At 39.4% G+C, this 16343-nt stretch overlaps 1 protein-coding gene across 1 annotated transcript; it reads right to left on the bottom strand.

Moving 5' to 3' along the window:
• Nucleotides 1–1058: 1058 nt before the first annotated feature.
• Nucleotides 1059–1928, bottom strand: LOC136777878 (uncharacterized). The gene has a single exon (XM_066734459.1). It carries the CDS (start codon nt 1926–1928, stop codon nt 1059–1061), a length of 870 nt encoding a protein of 289 aa, XP_066590556.1.
• Between the last annotated feature and the right edge of the window lie 14415 nt (nt 1929–16343).

Here is a 16343-nt window from a genome sequence, read left to right as displayed (position 1 = left end):
AATAGCTAGATCATCTGCAAATTGGGAGATTGTAATATTTTTTTTTAGACCCTCTGTAATGTTAGATGTATAGATAATAAATAGGAGTGGACTAAGAACACCTCCTTGTGGTACACCTTTGCCCACATTTCTATTTATATCATAAGAGTTGTTGAAGAAGAGTGATCTTTCATGCGTTATGAATTTGACAAAATGTAAAAGCAATTTTGAACAGCCTAGTTGAGCCAATTTGGTTAACAAAACGTCAGGAATGACATTGTCAAAAGCGCTTTGCACGTCCAAGAAGGCTGCCAAAACATGTTTTTTCTCTGCAAATGCTTCTTCAATGAGCAGTGACGTAATTGTGAGATTGTCAGCACAGGAACGATTTTTTCTAAATCCTTGTTGAGTTGCAGGTAGCATGTCTTGTTTTTCAACCCACCATTGAAGTCGAGTTTTGAGTATTGTTTCAAAAACTTTACATATACAAGAAGTCAAAGCGATGGGACGAACATTTTTATTATCAGCTTTGGGAATAAATAATAGAAATGAGCGTTTCCAATCCTGTGGATATTCACTGGTTTCAAACAAATTATTGAAAATATCCAGGAGAATTTGTAGAATTTCATTTGGTAATTTCTGCAGTGTTTCGTAGTCTATTCCATCAGGTCCAGGAGCAGAGTTTGGATTCTTTGAACTTAATGCCATACGTAATTCATTTAATTCAAAAGGCTCATCAAAGAACATGTTGTCTGAACATGGAGGAATCCCCATAGGATCACTTATAACCCATGGTGGACACAGTTTGTTTAAAGCAGTGTCTATCATATTTATATGTTGGAAGTTATCAGAAGTGTGATTTCTATTTATCTTAATCCAGCTATGTTTTAATATTTTACTTTTTTCCCAGATGTAATTAATATTTGAATTGGAGTTTAGGCTTTCAGCAAATTTCCGAAAATTGTCCTTTTTCTTTTTCTTTAGAATTTTTTTTGTAATGGCCGCTTGTTTTTTGTATTTAATAAGATCTTCAATGTTTAAAGTGTGTTCCCATTTTTTGTAGTATGCTCGACGTAGTCTCAGGACTTTATCGCATTCAATATCCCACCAGGAGACTGGGTTGGTGTGTGAGCTGTTGAAATTATGACCTTTTTTTTCCGTGGCGTGCATTTCTTTAATGTTTCTGTAATTAGTTCAATCAATTTATTGTATTTAGTGCAAGGAGAAAATTTCTGGTATTCTGGGTTCAAAAATGTTTGGACATTATCGCATAAATCTGATTGAAACATATCCCAGTTTGTTCGTTTCGACTTCAGTTTGAAGGTTTTCTTAGTATAGTTTTGACTTTCTGAATTTATTTGGATTAAAAGTGGAAAATGGTCAGATCCATGAGTGTCGTCTTCTGCAGTGACATTAATAATATCTGCTATATTCATGGTAGACAATACTAAGTCAAGATTGGAATGAGTTTGATGATAAAGGTTAGTGTATGTAATTGTCTTATCATTATGAATATACAAATTGTTTGCTTCTATGGTATTAAAAAATCTTTTACCATTTGTATCAGTATATCTGCAGTTCCACATAATATTATGTGAATTGAAGTCTCCTACGAGTATTTGATTACAGTTGGGTTTAAGATTTTTTTGAATAATCATATCCCATTGAGTTTGAGATAGAGTTGATCCAGGAGGTCTGTAGCATGCGATCAAGTCAAATTGAGGGGAGGTATTGGTGAAACTTATACCACATATTTCTGCTGGGAAGTCAGGAACCCACTGAGTCTTTAGGCCCATAAATGCAATATTCTTACGGATAAGTATAAGGATTCCTCCACCTTTAGAGTGCAATCTATCTTTTCTATACGCAACAAATCCTGAAAAGTAAATATCACTGTTTTCACTAAGCCATGATTCAACAATTACGAACACATCTACGTCCTTGGTCATTTTTTCCATTTCATACCTTCGTTGATTGATACCTCTGGCATTCCAGAGTTTAATTTTCAGCATTGGTTTAAACATAATAATAATAAATAGTAAATATATATATATATATATATAAGTTTAGTATGATTTTAATTAAGCTGATCACTATCTTGTTCATCATATGAGCTAGTATCACCCGGTGTGGAAATACCGTTTACTGATGAATCCAATTTTATGATGATTCGATTTATTCGAGTTTTTAAGTTGCGGTCTACTATATGATCATGGATGTCTACTAGCATGTCAGAAAGAGCATTGAGATCTTTAGTATATGTTAATGCATTGTCTACAATTTTGGAACATCCGTAAGATGTGTATAATAATTTAGTAATAGAGTCAGTATCTAAAGGGTACTGTTTCTCAGATATTTTAATATATTCAATGGCTGGTGAAATTTTAGCCATAACATCGCAAATGTCTATTCCCATATCCACTTTATTCTTCTTTTTTTTGTTGTTTGTGTTTTCGATTGTTGCTTTTTTCGGATCATTAATTAGTTTAACATTATGCTGTGTACAAGAACTGGAAGAAGCAGTTGATGGGGATCGAGCTCTTTTTATACCATAAGTAGGAGGAAGCATGTCATTCTGTATTTGATTTGAAGATTCACCATTCGATGTTATAGTATAACTGTTTTTATCATTATTACTATTATTTACTCTGTGGTTATCTTGACTGTGTAAGTTATCATTGTTTTCATCTATAATATGTAGTACAGGAATGTTGATTGGCGTGGAATTTGATATCTTATTGTTTATTATGGGCACATTAGAATGGTTTGATTCATTAGAAGGTAAGTTCGGTGATATTATAGTGTCTTTATTGTTTGTGTTTTCATAATTGTTTGGTTCCAGCATGTTTGGGCAAAGTTTAGCAAGATGTCCTTCTTCCTTACATATAAAGCATTTAAGAGAATCTGTACTGGGGAAAATATAATATAAGATGTCTTCATAGTTTATTTTGATTATTTCAGGGAGTTTTTTAATATCATCTGGTTCAATATAACATTGTCTTCTTGAGCTCATCACATGTTTATATCCATCTTTAGTGATAGAGGCTTTTAGGGTGTTAACTGGAGAACATTTTTTAATGTTCAGTCGAATCATGATATCTTCCAATACAAAGTCCGGAATCACCGGAGAAACGTTTGAAAAGATTACTCTTTTATTTTTAGCAGCTAAGGGTCTAACTGTTATTTCCGTTTCTTTGATTTTAACAAATTTATGTTTTCCTAAAAAGTTTTCGGTGATTTCTTTGCTCTTTAAATAAATGCATATTCTATTACCTGAGATCCTGGCAGAGTACAAAATATTACATGGTTGAACAATGTCACCAACTGCACACGTGTAATCAGTTAAACTAAAGTCATTAACACAGTCAATTATAAGGCCCTGTTTTCTAGTAGGTTGATTATTTTTTTGTGTAATGTTAGCATAACTAACATTGTCAGAAGCAGAGCCATTAGACTTGTACGAAAAAACGTTTTGCACATTACGAGATATTTCCAGGCTTTTGGTTAGAAAAGCCATGGCTATGTAAATTCCCCTTTTTTTTATTTGATAAGCTGGGATGATCCCAGCTAATTTAAAAGACGCTAATTTATTTAATAAGTATATCTGAATTTGTTCACAATAATATAACTTACTATTACACTTTTATATTATATTAGACACTTACGGACGAGAGAAGTAAACACGTGTGTACACTTCAACGACCTAACGTGAACCCCGACTGACGGTCATTCACCTCATTACAAGTATAAAGATGTAATAAGAAAGTATGTAACGTCATACGAGGAGGATTGGATTTTCGTGAAAGGACGGGAGAAATATGATTGGTTGAGAAAAATTTGCAACTTAGAAAATATATACAATGTGAAGGAGTGTGAGTGGGGTAAATTTAGTCTTGGATGGAGTAAAAATTTCGAACCACCGTTACCCAAGTGTATGAATCATTATGGTATATGTTCACTGCAAAATGTCTACTTTATGAAATCTGTATATGATCAATATATATAGAAATAAAAGACTTAAAAAACAATGTATATCAATGTCAGTATGCATCTCGGACGAAACAATGGGATGTGTAGATACCCCTACTTCCATTCTATGTTCGCTATATATAAGCGTTACTCTTCGCGAGAGACGCATTCGCAATTGTTAATTTATTGTTGTTGTTCACCGTATGATAGAGTCATTTCTTTAAGAAACACAAAATGTCTACTGAATTGCGAAGAAAATTTTTTACAATTAATAGTGCGAATGAATACGATGCGTGGGTACTGGAATGTCGCGAGCATATTCGACGATTGAGCAACGCGGATCGAGCTTTGCCCGTTGGAACGCGTCAAAAGAATTTCGCCGAAATCGCGTGTATAAAGTGTCTATTGCTACGAGCGCAGAGAGAATTGAATTATATTAAATCAGGTGCTGGTTGTAGCAATGACGTACAAGGACTTAAGTGGGAGGAGCATGATTCGACGTTTCGAAGTCGAATATGCAGCGGTATGGTAGTTAATAGTAATTATATAGAGCCTAAGGATTTTTTAGTAGACGCGGAAGTATTAGTGCGTACGCGTATAGATAAGGTATTTGTTAGTGCACAAATAGTGTTAAGGTTAACTCTGTATTTAACGGACAATTCATCTCTAAGGACAATAGTGATGAAAAAAAACATTTGTACGACTAATGCTACATTGTATAAGACTGATAATTTTAGTGATTGGTATAAGAAAAACATATTAGACGTTATTATACAAAAATTAAGTGAATTTCAAGAGAGTGATAGTGGATGGGCTTTACAAAAAATGCATTATTTACTAATTAACATTAATCGTTTTAACCCGTTGCACGCGGGTTGAAGAATTAATCTGCCATCCCCTATCACAAGTAGGAAAGCTCTGATAAATTTAGAAACTAGTGATAATGCATGTTTCGCGTGGTCCGTGACGGCGGCACTCTATCCGGCAAAACCTACGGCTAATCCAAATCGTACGTCCTCTTATCCACATTTTCGGACGGAATTAGACGTCGGTAGCATAACCTTTCCGACTACGCTAAAACAGATCCCGAAATTCGAAACGAAAAATGACGTGTCGGTTAACATCTTTACCTTGGAGAATGAAGAGCAAGATATCGACGCAAAAATCGTACCTCTTCAGGTGACGAAGAAGAAGAGATCGAGACATGCTAATCTTCTTCTCGTCAACGATGAACAGGGAGCTGCACATTTCATGTGCATAAGGAATCTGCGACATGAATTCCTGCCACTGTGGGGAAGGCACAATTTTAACAAGAATCAGTGCAAAGGCACACAGACTTTACTTATAAAGAGCGCCAGGCTCATAAACCTTATATGAGCCAGTCTGAGGCTTGCCGGCTTGAGACTTTTCAAGGACGTGGCATGCTGTGAAATTAAAGTGGATTCTCTTGGAAAATTACTAGGGCACGTTAATAAATATCAAAATAATAATTATATTTTGTAACTGCTCTGTCTATCAATTTTACAAGTATACAAGTTAAGATAATTATATAAATATACATGGGATTTCTCCCCAAATCTACCGTTAACTTCTAAAGACAAGAGCAATGTAGTTATAATTATTTACCAGAGAATAATCATATTTATAAATAAGAAATAAAAGAGTGAATATTAGATAATACTGAGGAGTTGGATCAATCGTATGACTCTCAGGCCAGGCATGAACAAGTCCAACTGGACAAAAGACCCCTTTCCAAGATTATCCAACGCTAGCCCTTCAAGAACCTAATTACTTGCTGCACTATCCCTGTAGGAAATATAAGGCATAAGCAAAAAGGTAACACCAGGTCTAGTAAGGCGTAGCAAAGTCCATCAATATTTAAACCAGTACCAGAAAATTTAATTGGCTAGCGTTGTCCAACGGAGTCTCTAAATCTCCTTTCTTAATGTGCGTATGCACCAAATTCATTAACCTTATGTTAACCACAATATAACTTCAACACCCAGCCAGAAGATATTTGATTGAAAATAAGTTTATGTACAAGTATATAAGTAAGGAAGAAAAATAAAAGTATATATATATATATATATATATGGCATTAAAGCCTAAATCCTGTCCTCGTACAGGCTATGGAATTTATAATCCAACTCATCTCAATGATAGTTCACTTTCCTTATTGGAAATACTAGACTATATGAGTGAAAAGGGGAAAAGCTCTGTATCTGTCTCATGTGATTGGAGTTAGATTCAATAGTACTCCCTACGTAGACCTGCTACACCCCACCAAGCCTGGAGCCACCAAGTTAGTGGCAAAGGAATATTAATAATTAAACGTTGAGTCCTACTATCGGTACTCAACGCTTACCTTCATGCAATAAACAATATAGCAAAGTATAAGCCTGGCATGCACAGTAGAGTCAATTGATAGGTTAGGATTAATGGATGGAGTTGAAGTCCCAATGAACCTCCTGACAGTTCCCAATTTCCTGTCTAACCTCCTTCCTTCCTTCTTGGTATATCAAATCCAGTTTCGTAGTCCACTTACATGGGTAACTTAACCAGATTGAAGCCTTCCTTGGATTTTCCAAAATTCGTCCTGCCCCAATGACGGGTAAAAGTGGTGTGTCTGCGCCAAACCTGCCTCTCGCCCAGGCGGTCGAAGCAGCTGTGCGCGCGGGCGCAGCGCCGCCACCCGGGATCGAGAGAAACCTTGTTTGCGCGCGGTGTTTAAATATAAAAAATAATTCATTTAGCAAGGCAAAAGAATTTGCCTTGTTACAAATCTGTCGAGATTGGTGCGAAGTCAATTCACCAAGAGCAAAATTGCACATTATATATGCGATCGTATGTATTAATAATAATAATAAAGATACAAATATAACTGCATATGATTTATTTTTAGATGTCTCCACTACTTTCGCACAGTGGAGAAGCTCGAGTCGCATGAGCACGACTGCGCGCAGCTCAACTATAATCTCCGCTTGATGCTACCGAGAGAGTCCGAGAATCGCTGGGTTTTCTTCAAGAACCTTAAAAAATGGGGAACGAGTGCCATTCGTCGTATACGCGGATCTCGAGTGCATATTATCAAAAGTTGAACAATCGAACAGTAGTAGTGATATATTTATCAGAAACATGAACCTATAAGTGTTGGTTATTATTTGAAAAGTGCTCGCGATGCGTCACTCTCGAGATACGATGCTCATCGGGGTGCCGACTGCATCGAATGGTTCGTACGCGAGCTCGAGGTGATTGCGCGCATCGCGAACGAGAAACTGGGGACTGTCGTGCCCATGAGTAATCTTAGTATTAGCGAACGATCGCGTCACTATAATGACCCCAATTGTCATATATGCGAAAAGCCGTTTCTTCCGAATCAACTTCGAATTCGCGATCACGATCATCTGGCCCGCAGATACAGAGGACCGGCTCACAATAATTGTAATTTAAATTTTAAAGATTCGCATGTCATTCCAGTTATTTTCCACAATATTTCCGGCTATGCTTCACATTTTATTCTCGAGACGATCGCTAATTTGTACGAGGGATCGGTATATCTGCTGCCTGTACATAAGGAAAAATACATTTCATTCACCAAATATTTGCGAAATTATAATATACGGCTGAGATTTATCGATTCGTTCAAATTTATGGCCTCCAGTCTGGACAAATTGAGCTCGTACTTGGCGGAAACTCAGCTGACAAATTTGTGGTCACAATTTTCGGACTTGAGCGTCGAGCAGTTCAACTTGCTTACGAGGAAAGATATTTTTCCTTACGACTATATACATAGTGCGGCTCGATTGGAAGAGACGGCTTTACCACCGCGCCAGTCGTTTCGCAACAGACTGAACAACAGCGATATCAGCGAGGAAGCATACAATCATGCCGTAGAGGTATGGACCAAATTCCAGATGCGCACACTTGGGGAGTACAGTGATCTGTACTTGAAGACCGATGTCCTATTGTTGACCGACGTTTTCGAAAGTTTTCGCGATAGTTGCATGCTAAATTATGAGTTGGATCCAGCCCATTATTATACGCTTCCAGGCTTCACCTGGGACGCGATGTTGAAGCATACGGGAATCAGGCTGTAGCTTTTCACGGACGTGGATATGTTACTGTTCATAGAGCGCGGTATACGCGGTGGTTTGAGTCAGTGCTCCCATCGCTACGAGAGGGCCAACAATCGGTACATGCGGGACTACGATCCGGCGGAACCGTCGAAGTATCTCATGTATTACGACGTAAACAATCTGTATGGGTGGGCATTGTGTCAGCCGCTGCCCACCCACGGATTCCGATGGATCAAGGACGCTGCCAATCTCGATGTCTCCGCTATACCCTCGGATCATCCCGAGGGTTATATTTTGGAGGTCGATTTGGAGTATCCGCGCGAGCTTCACGACAAACACGCGGACCTACCGTTTTGCATGGTGCGCGAGAAACTGCCGGGCGCGAGCCAGGGGAAGGTGCCGGCCACTTTAAACGATAAGACGCGTTTCGTAATACATTATCGCGCACTGCAACAATGTATGCGTAATTGACTCGTACTGAAGCGTATACATCGCGGTTTGAAGTTTCAGCAGTCCACCTGGCTACGCGATTACATCGAGCTGAACACGCGTTTGCGCACCGCGTCCACTAACGAATTTGAGAGGAATCTCTTCAAGTTGATGAACAACGCGGTTTTCGGTAAAACAATGGAGAACGTGAGGAATAGAGTTGACGTGAGGCTCGCAACCAAGTGGGAGGGAAGATACGGGGCGGAGGCCTTGGTTTCCAAACCGAATTTTCACAGTCTCCCGATTTTCGATAAGAATTTGGTCGCGATTCAATTGTCGAAATTGTCCGCGAAATTTGATAAACCCATTTACGTGGGAATGAGTGTTTTAGATATTTCAAAAATTTGCTTGTATGAATTTCACTATGACTATATGCTTCCTACATTCGGCAGTGAATGTAGAGCGATGTATACCGACACGGACAGTCTGATATACAGTGTCGAGTGCGACGACGTTTACTCGTACATGAAACGTGATCTCGCGCAATTCGACACCAGCGATTATCCTGACGATAATCAGTATGACTTGACACGCGTCAACAAAAAGATACCTGGTCTGATGAAGGATGAGAACAATGGTCGTATCATGACCGAGTTCGTAGGACTGAGGGCAAAGATGTATACTTTCAAGGTGCAGGACTGCACGAGAATTGTTAAAAAAGACAAGGGTGTTAAAGATTACGTTATCGATAGAAATATAACATTTGACGACTACAAGGATTGTTTGGATAATTTCACCGTACAATCTCGCAATCAAAATTTAATTCGATCGAAGCTGCACCAAGTTTTCTCGATCAGTCAGAGAAAGGTCGCCCTCAGTCCGTACGACGACAAGCGTTTCGTTACATCTGGCACCGCGGCGACTCTACCCTGGGGACATTATAGTCTAAAAGAATAATTTATTTATTTATTTTAAGAATACATATATTTTTTGTAATGATACATCTTAATAAAAGTTCCTTTAAGACATTGTTCTTATAAAACATTGTTCTTATTTATCCAGGAATTGTGCGTCCTGTCGAATCCCAGCCATTTAACGAACATTTTTATCGCCCTTTCTGCGCAATACTCTCTCCACCAGATACACATCGGGATTGATAGTTTTCGAAAGCTCGTATTCGTAAAATCCACACAACAGTTCCGTACCTCTGGAATCCTTGAGGAGATACGTAACGGGATTGGTCCTCTGCACTTTCGCCACCTCGAATATTTCGGTCGTCTAATTTGGCGTGTAGCCTTTGGCGAACATCTGCTTGTATTTACTAATTCGTACGAAATCGCCGACTTTTGTTGTTTCCTGATGGGACACTGGGATTATTTTTCCCTCAAGACGACCACACTGGACCACGAGGCCCCAAGCAGCCGGATCACGGGATACACTTACCAAAGGGACTCAGCCCACGGAAATACCTATATCTCAACACCCAGAAGAGATACGAAGATACCAAGTGGACCAACAGGAAGCTGGAAACCTGCAGATTATATAATGTCGAGTTTAAAAATGGATATTGTTTACCGTTTAGAAGTTATAGGCAATAGAAGTCATCCCATTCTTCGGAACTCGGGACTAAGAGATGAGTGGTGGGGGAACTATCCGAAGCCACATCGAAACTTTAAATGTTAATAAATAATTAATTAGTTAAGATATTAAGCTGATACTTGGCAGGGTTAATCAACATTGTTGAAAGATTGTTTATGTTAAATTTCATTAAGTTATAACAATGTTTATGCTCTCGCCTATGATTAGCCCTAAACCAGATGGTGGGGGAATTACTTCACACCATGTCAGAACTTTAGAAGTTAATAAATAATTAATTAGTTAAGATATTAAGCTGATACTTGGCAGGGTTTATCAACATTGTTGAAAGATTTTTATGTTAAATTTCATTAAGTTATAATAATGTTTATGCTCTCGCCTATGATTGGTCCTAAATAGATGGTGGGGGAATTACCTCGAACCATGTCAGAACATTAGATGCTAATAAATAAATATTTAATTAGGATATTAAGTTAATAATTGATGGAGTAGGTATCTATTATAAAAGGATTAGTTATGCCAAATCTCAATTGAATACAAGTATGTAAAGACGATACATAAAGCTACTTTGGCAGCTAATAATTAATAAATAATTAATAATTAAGACAGACCATGTAAATTAACATTAAGTTAGAAACTTCTTATGTAAATTAGAATACGCAAACAATGCAAAACCAAAGGAAATACCTTGAGAGAAGATCCCTGCTTCCTGATTGGTGCGGCTATTGAACGTGCAAATTCTTGAGCGGTCTCTCTCCATGGTCCGTCCTCGGGTATCTAAGGCGATGCCACATCGCTGCCAGTTGAGTTGTATCATCTCCTACGTTACCCATACGACTGGGTACGAAATAAAGGATCTTAGCAGAGAAAAGGGAATTTTACTGAGACAGTGCGGACCACCGCGAACTCTTTAACCTTCCGGGGAGGAGACGGTGCGGACTACCGCAAATCTCAATTAGGCCCACACTCTGGACAGTGCGGACCACCGCAGCCTAACCTGAATCAAGGACAGTACGGGCCACCGTAACCCTCTATTCTTTGGGAGGGAACCAAACCATAGACCCTGGACCCCCCACCAGCCAATTTCGGAAGGAGGAAGCGCAAGAGGAGGGGAGGCCGGAAGAACCAATTGAGGAAGCTTCAAAGACTCCACGCTACCTCCGGAGTTTCCCCATTCGACTACCACGGGCCTGGACCACGTTCAGAAGGACTCCCTCTTTCATCGGAATTATCAACCGGCGGGGAATCTTTCATCAAAGGACCCCCTACCACTTCACTCGAGATCAACGGGATATCGGAGAACCCCATCGTTTGGAGGCTCATCCCCATTGATCTCCCGCCCCCAAGATACATCCCGATCAATCTGAGAGTACCCCCAGCTTTCCCATCACTTCCATGTCTCTGCAATTCCCACGGGTCCAGGACCTCACCTGCGTCACGGACATCAAGCATTTCGATCCCGAGACCGGCCACTATTTCTGCAACTGGTGTTGCGATGAATTGGAATCAACCGGGACCGTCAAGATAACCGGACACTGGATATATCGTACCGGCCTGCCACAGGGAGACAGATGTGTTGTATGTCGGGACGAGACAACCGACATCCGTCCTCTCGCTAAATGCATTTTCTGTAGAATAGCGTAACGGGATTATTCGGTTTATTTCAATAATCAGACCCATAATACAAAAGAAAGGATTGTACAAATCTATAAAATGTATCCTGTACCCTTCAAACCTTTATTGTAAAATAAAATTATGTTAACATAAATAAGTTTGTTAATTCTTTTAAAAATTAACTGGTGACAGCGGCCCGAAAAAACCCATGTTATCGTACTGAGGGATATCTCCATTACCAAATCGTGGGATTTCCCCCTTAGACACAACACTTTGAACTTGGCAAGACCTGCGACCTTGATGTGACTGTATACTGTTTGAGTAGCTTATCTGCATGCTCGGGTTTCACATCCACGGGACGCATTCCCGTGGTACGATGCTTTCGCGCATTGTACGCATCCACCAACTCTTGCAGCATAGGGCGCCACTTGTAATTGCCGTTCAGCGTAAATCGTTTCCACATTTCCGTCTTCAAGGTACGATTCCAGCGCTCGACTATCGACGCTTTCATCACGCTGTAAGTCGAGTAGTGATTTATTCCGCGTTTCTTCATCAACGCCTGAAAGTCACTGTTGTAAAATTCCTTGGCGTTGTCGGTCTGTAAATTTTTCGGACATCTGCCGGTCTTTAGGATTCCCGTCATTGCCGTCGTCACTTCTCTGCCGCTCTTGGTCTTGAATGCTACCGACCAAGCGTATTTCGAGAGGGTATCGATTACAGTGAGAATGTACTGGTAACCCGCATCGACGTAATTGCGCATATTAACAAGATCGGCCTGCCAGAGATCGTCGAAGCCGCGCACGATGACTCTTCTGCGTGGAAAATTTATCCTCGCCGGTGCATGGAGCTCCTCCACCATCTGTATCTTTTCTTTGCTCATTTTTTTTTCAAAAATGGACAGATTCTTAGAATTTATAATGATTGCTAAGTGTTTCACGTATCAGATCTTGCTTACTCACTTTATCATCCAATTTTTCACAAATTGTTTGCAAAATTTGGTCCATCTTTTTCTCAAATTGTTCATTATGTTTATTCAATGTCATTGTCAAATATTGTTTAAATTCAAGCAATAAATTGTCTAAATTTGGTTCGTGAAAGTGTTTCCTACTCTCACCATCCAGTCCAATTCTAAATTTATTTATCGACATTTCAAAATAAATGCACTACTGTCACTTTTTTCTCAAAAATCAGTCTCTTGTTCCTCGTTATTATTATTCCTCTTTTTGATGGCTCGTAATGTCGAGAGTATACAGTCGTAGTAGAGCTAGACAGGACCTGGATGAAGTGTAGGTGAGGGGAGGTGAAAAGAGGTGAGGGGTTATTCCAAATATGGTTCGAGCCATATATGGGCATGTTCAAAAAAAAGTTTCGATCCAAATATGGTTATGTCCAAATATGGTTCGTGTCCGTTTTTGGGTAGGTGGGTGGGGGTCCCCCTGGCCACGCCCCTAAAAAAAGGCCCCGCCCCCCCCACCGCCACCCCTTTTTCAAAATCCCGCTCGTTTTTTCCCGCCGCCGAGGGGGGAAAGGGTGTAAGAGGATGCGCACCTGGATGCGCGCCGCCGACAAGGCCCCGACCCCGTCGGCAAGGCAGTGAGTATCTTTATCAGCATGAAAGAGGTAAAATAGTGAGTATCTTTATCGACATGAAAAAGTATCATGTGTATTGGCATGCACAGTAGCATCACTAATAACGTGTGGATGCGTGACTCATCAATTTTTTTGTTGCAACGTTAGCAGGACACGTGTCTCATGAAAAAAAAATTTTCGTAACTTTTCCCCTCCACTTTAAGAGAATATAATTGTCTGCACGAATAAATTTCGATGAGCTGTGTGTGTGTGTATTGTAAGGTTATTCCCGTCAGTGTGAGGGGCCACTCACACTACGGGTTTTTCCATTACCTTCGCCCGTCCTTTTCTATCGGTATCAGGGCGCCAGTTGGTCAGTTGGGTGGCCAACAACCCTACGTTATCAGTTGGGTCCTTCGACCCCATTCTTTATGCATCTCATACGGCCCTGCGGCCATGCATTTGGACGGTAGCGGTAGCCATGGTCGCTCAGTATGCTAGGTCGTGGAGAGAGGGGAGGGTTCCTTGCGGAAGTCCGAGCCTCGCAGACCTGCCTGCTGAGGGGCATACATTTCTCCCTCACCACCCACACACAGGTGGTGGCGAGGAGTGCGGGAACATGCGGTATCAATTGCCAAAGCATAGCGTTTTGCCAGGAGCGGACCACCACGGAGGCAATGTTCACGGCCCGTCCAGCCATAGCGCAAGCCTATGGGATTACGGAGGGCACCGGGACACATTCCAACGGGCTAACTACGCCCCTGCGCAACCCACCATGCATTGGCCGGTATCGAGTCGTGACGTACGTGCAGGCTGGCCTATAGCACACGCCTCACGTACGCGAACCGACCCATGGCTGTCTGAGTGCCGCGTCACGCGCTCACCAGCACGCACGGACACATCAGCACAGTCCCATGGTCGCGTTCCGACTGCCTGCTATGGCAGTCTGCGCACGACATTCGCGCAGCCTGCTTGACGCGCGTAACCAGCGTTCAAGCCAGACTCGATGTTCTATTTCCCCTCCTCGTGGGGACTTATAGACACTGTCATTGTTTTAGGACTTCCCGAGGCCGCTTCTCCTTATCTCAGGTTGCCTGGGTTGGTTGGCATGGCCCTGCCTTACTTCTCAGGACAACCTGGACATCGTTTACTGGAGCGCCGGTCTTTTCATCCGGGCCTCTGCCTGTCAACGGGGTCTATCCTTGACGTTAGCTATAATCCACTCGTGAGCCTATCTCACGAGTCGGTAACGTAGGGATTAATAATGTCCACTGTTCGGTAGCTTTTATGTTCTTTATTCGGTATCTCGTATACGTAACGGGGAACTTCGTTACAGTATGTATGTAAGCGCACATGCATGCATGAATAATGTAATCGCTTATGCATCAAAATGCATTTGCTGATGCATCGATACACGAACTTCAAAGACTTCTTATAAGGAATAATGTATTCATTTAGTCGTCAGCGTATGAACTTCCATCCGTTAATAAAGTCTAATTGGTTGGATATTGATGCAATTTTATCGTCGGCACGTGTAGAAAAAGAACTATATTTAACTGAATGAGGTCTAACAAAGTCTGCTTTATCAATATCAATAAGTTATATCCCCATTGTGTTGGGGTTTTGAAAATTTTTAAACGTCTCTTCCTTCAAAGTCGTGATATTATATTTTAATGTTAAAGAGCTTCAAAAAAAAGGGTGTGTGTATATATAGTGAAACTTTCTACGAGAGTAATGTTGTTATTGTTCTGTCAATCATCACGACAGTTTGTTCTTCAGCGAAAGAAAGTTTTTATTTAATCATAAAATTTAGTGTCTGAGTGTGTAAAACAAAAAATGGATAAGCTACAAATAATAAATCAAGACATAAATGCTCCTGTTAAGTATATACCTATAATTAATATAAAACAATTCAAATTGAAAAAATTGTATAAAGTTTCAAAAATTAAAAAAGTTAACACAACTTATGGATTGAGAATAGTTATAGAAATAGATTCAAAAAGGAGTATGTTTTTAACTGGATCTATTAGTGCTAAAATTATTGATATATCTGACAGATTTTTTTATTTTGAGAATCTGGCGAAAAATTCGAATCTTTATATAAAAATGTATGATGCAGATAAATTTGTTTTTGAAAGAAGAATTGTAGATGAATGTGAAAAAAAATCAATCAATAAAGGCAAAAAGTAAGTTAACAATTTTTTTTTGATTATCAAGAATATATGTATTGTCTTTTTTCTAATTATACAGTATTTTATTATAGAAGGAAACTCTGTAAAGAAGACGAAGAAGAGGTAGAAGGAGAAGATTTGCTGGAGGAAGAGGAGGAAGAGGAAGAGGAAGAGGAGGAGGAGGTGATTGAATTGAAAGATTCATCGGAATAGTGCATTGATTATTCATTTTATAGAAAAACTTATACACTTTCTATGTATTAATTGCTAATTCTCGTAGATGTGGGTTGTATAAAAGCTACAGACCAGTCTCATTCGTTTTAAGCTTAAAGCGTAACGCACTATCTGGTTTACAATATACAGATTTTTGAATAAGAAAAGAAAAGAGACCAGAAAACAAAAGAATTTGAATAACAGTATCAGTAAAGTGTTGCTATTGTTGTTGTGCTGAAAAATTTCGAAGAATATTAAAAATGTACGTTGACTTTCAAGGATTCAGATTAGCAGATAAATCATTTATTATTAAGGAGTTTGCTATTTTGGATAAAAATAAAGTGGGGTGTTATGTATTTTCACCTCCCTTTCCATTTAATAATCTAAGTGTTGAAGAAAAAAAAACAGCTAGATGGTTAACAAAAAACCATCATGGTTTTAATTGGTCTGACGGATACATTGATTACAAATACCATAAAAATATAATAACCAAGTATATCAAAGAAAACAGTGGAGTTGATGTTTATATGAAAGGATCTGAAAAAGTTACATATTTGAAACACATTGTAGGTAATGTAAACGTTTATGATCTAGACGATTATAAGGATTATCGAGTGAAAGATTATGTCAAAGAAAATCTTCCACAATGTATAACTCATTCTGGTATTTGTGCTTTAAGAAATGTATATTTGTTTAAACAAAAGCATAATTAAAATTTTGTATTTAT

This window comes from Prorops nasuta, unplaced genomic scaffold (assembly GCF_024137725.1).
Source record: "Prorops nasuta isolate Cenicafe-Biocafe unplaced genomic scaffold, Cenicafe_Pnas_1.2 PNAS00012, whole genome shotgun sequence".
Classification (NCBI taxonomy): Eukaryota; Metazoa; Arthropoda; class Insecta; order Hymenoptera; family Bethylidae; genus Prorops; species Prorops nasuta.
The sequence above is the reverse complement of the archived record's forward strand: the minus strand, read 5'-3'. Positions and strand labels throughout refer to the sequence as shown.

Excerpts from the sequence above, each read along its gene's own strand:
- LOC136777878 (XM_066734459.1), bottom strand. The coding sequence starts at position 1,928 with ATGACCAAGGACGTAGATGTGTTCGTAATTGTTGAATCATGGCTTAGT.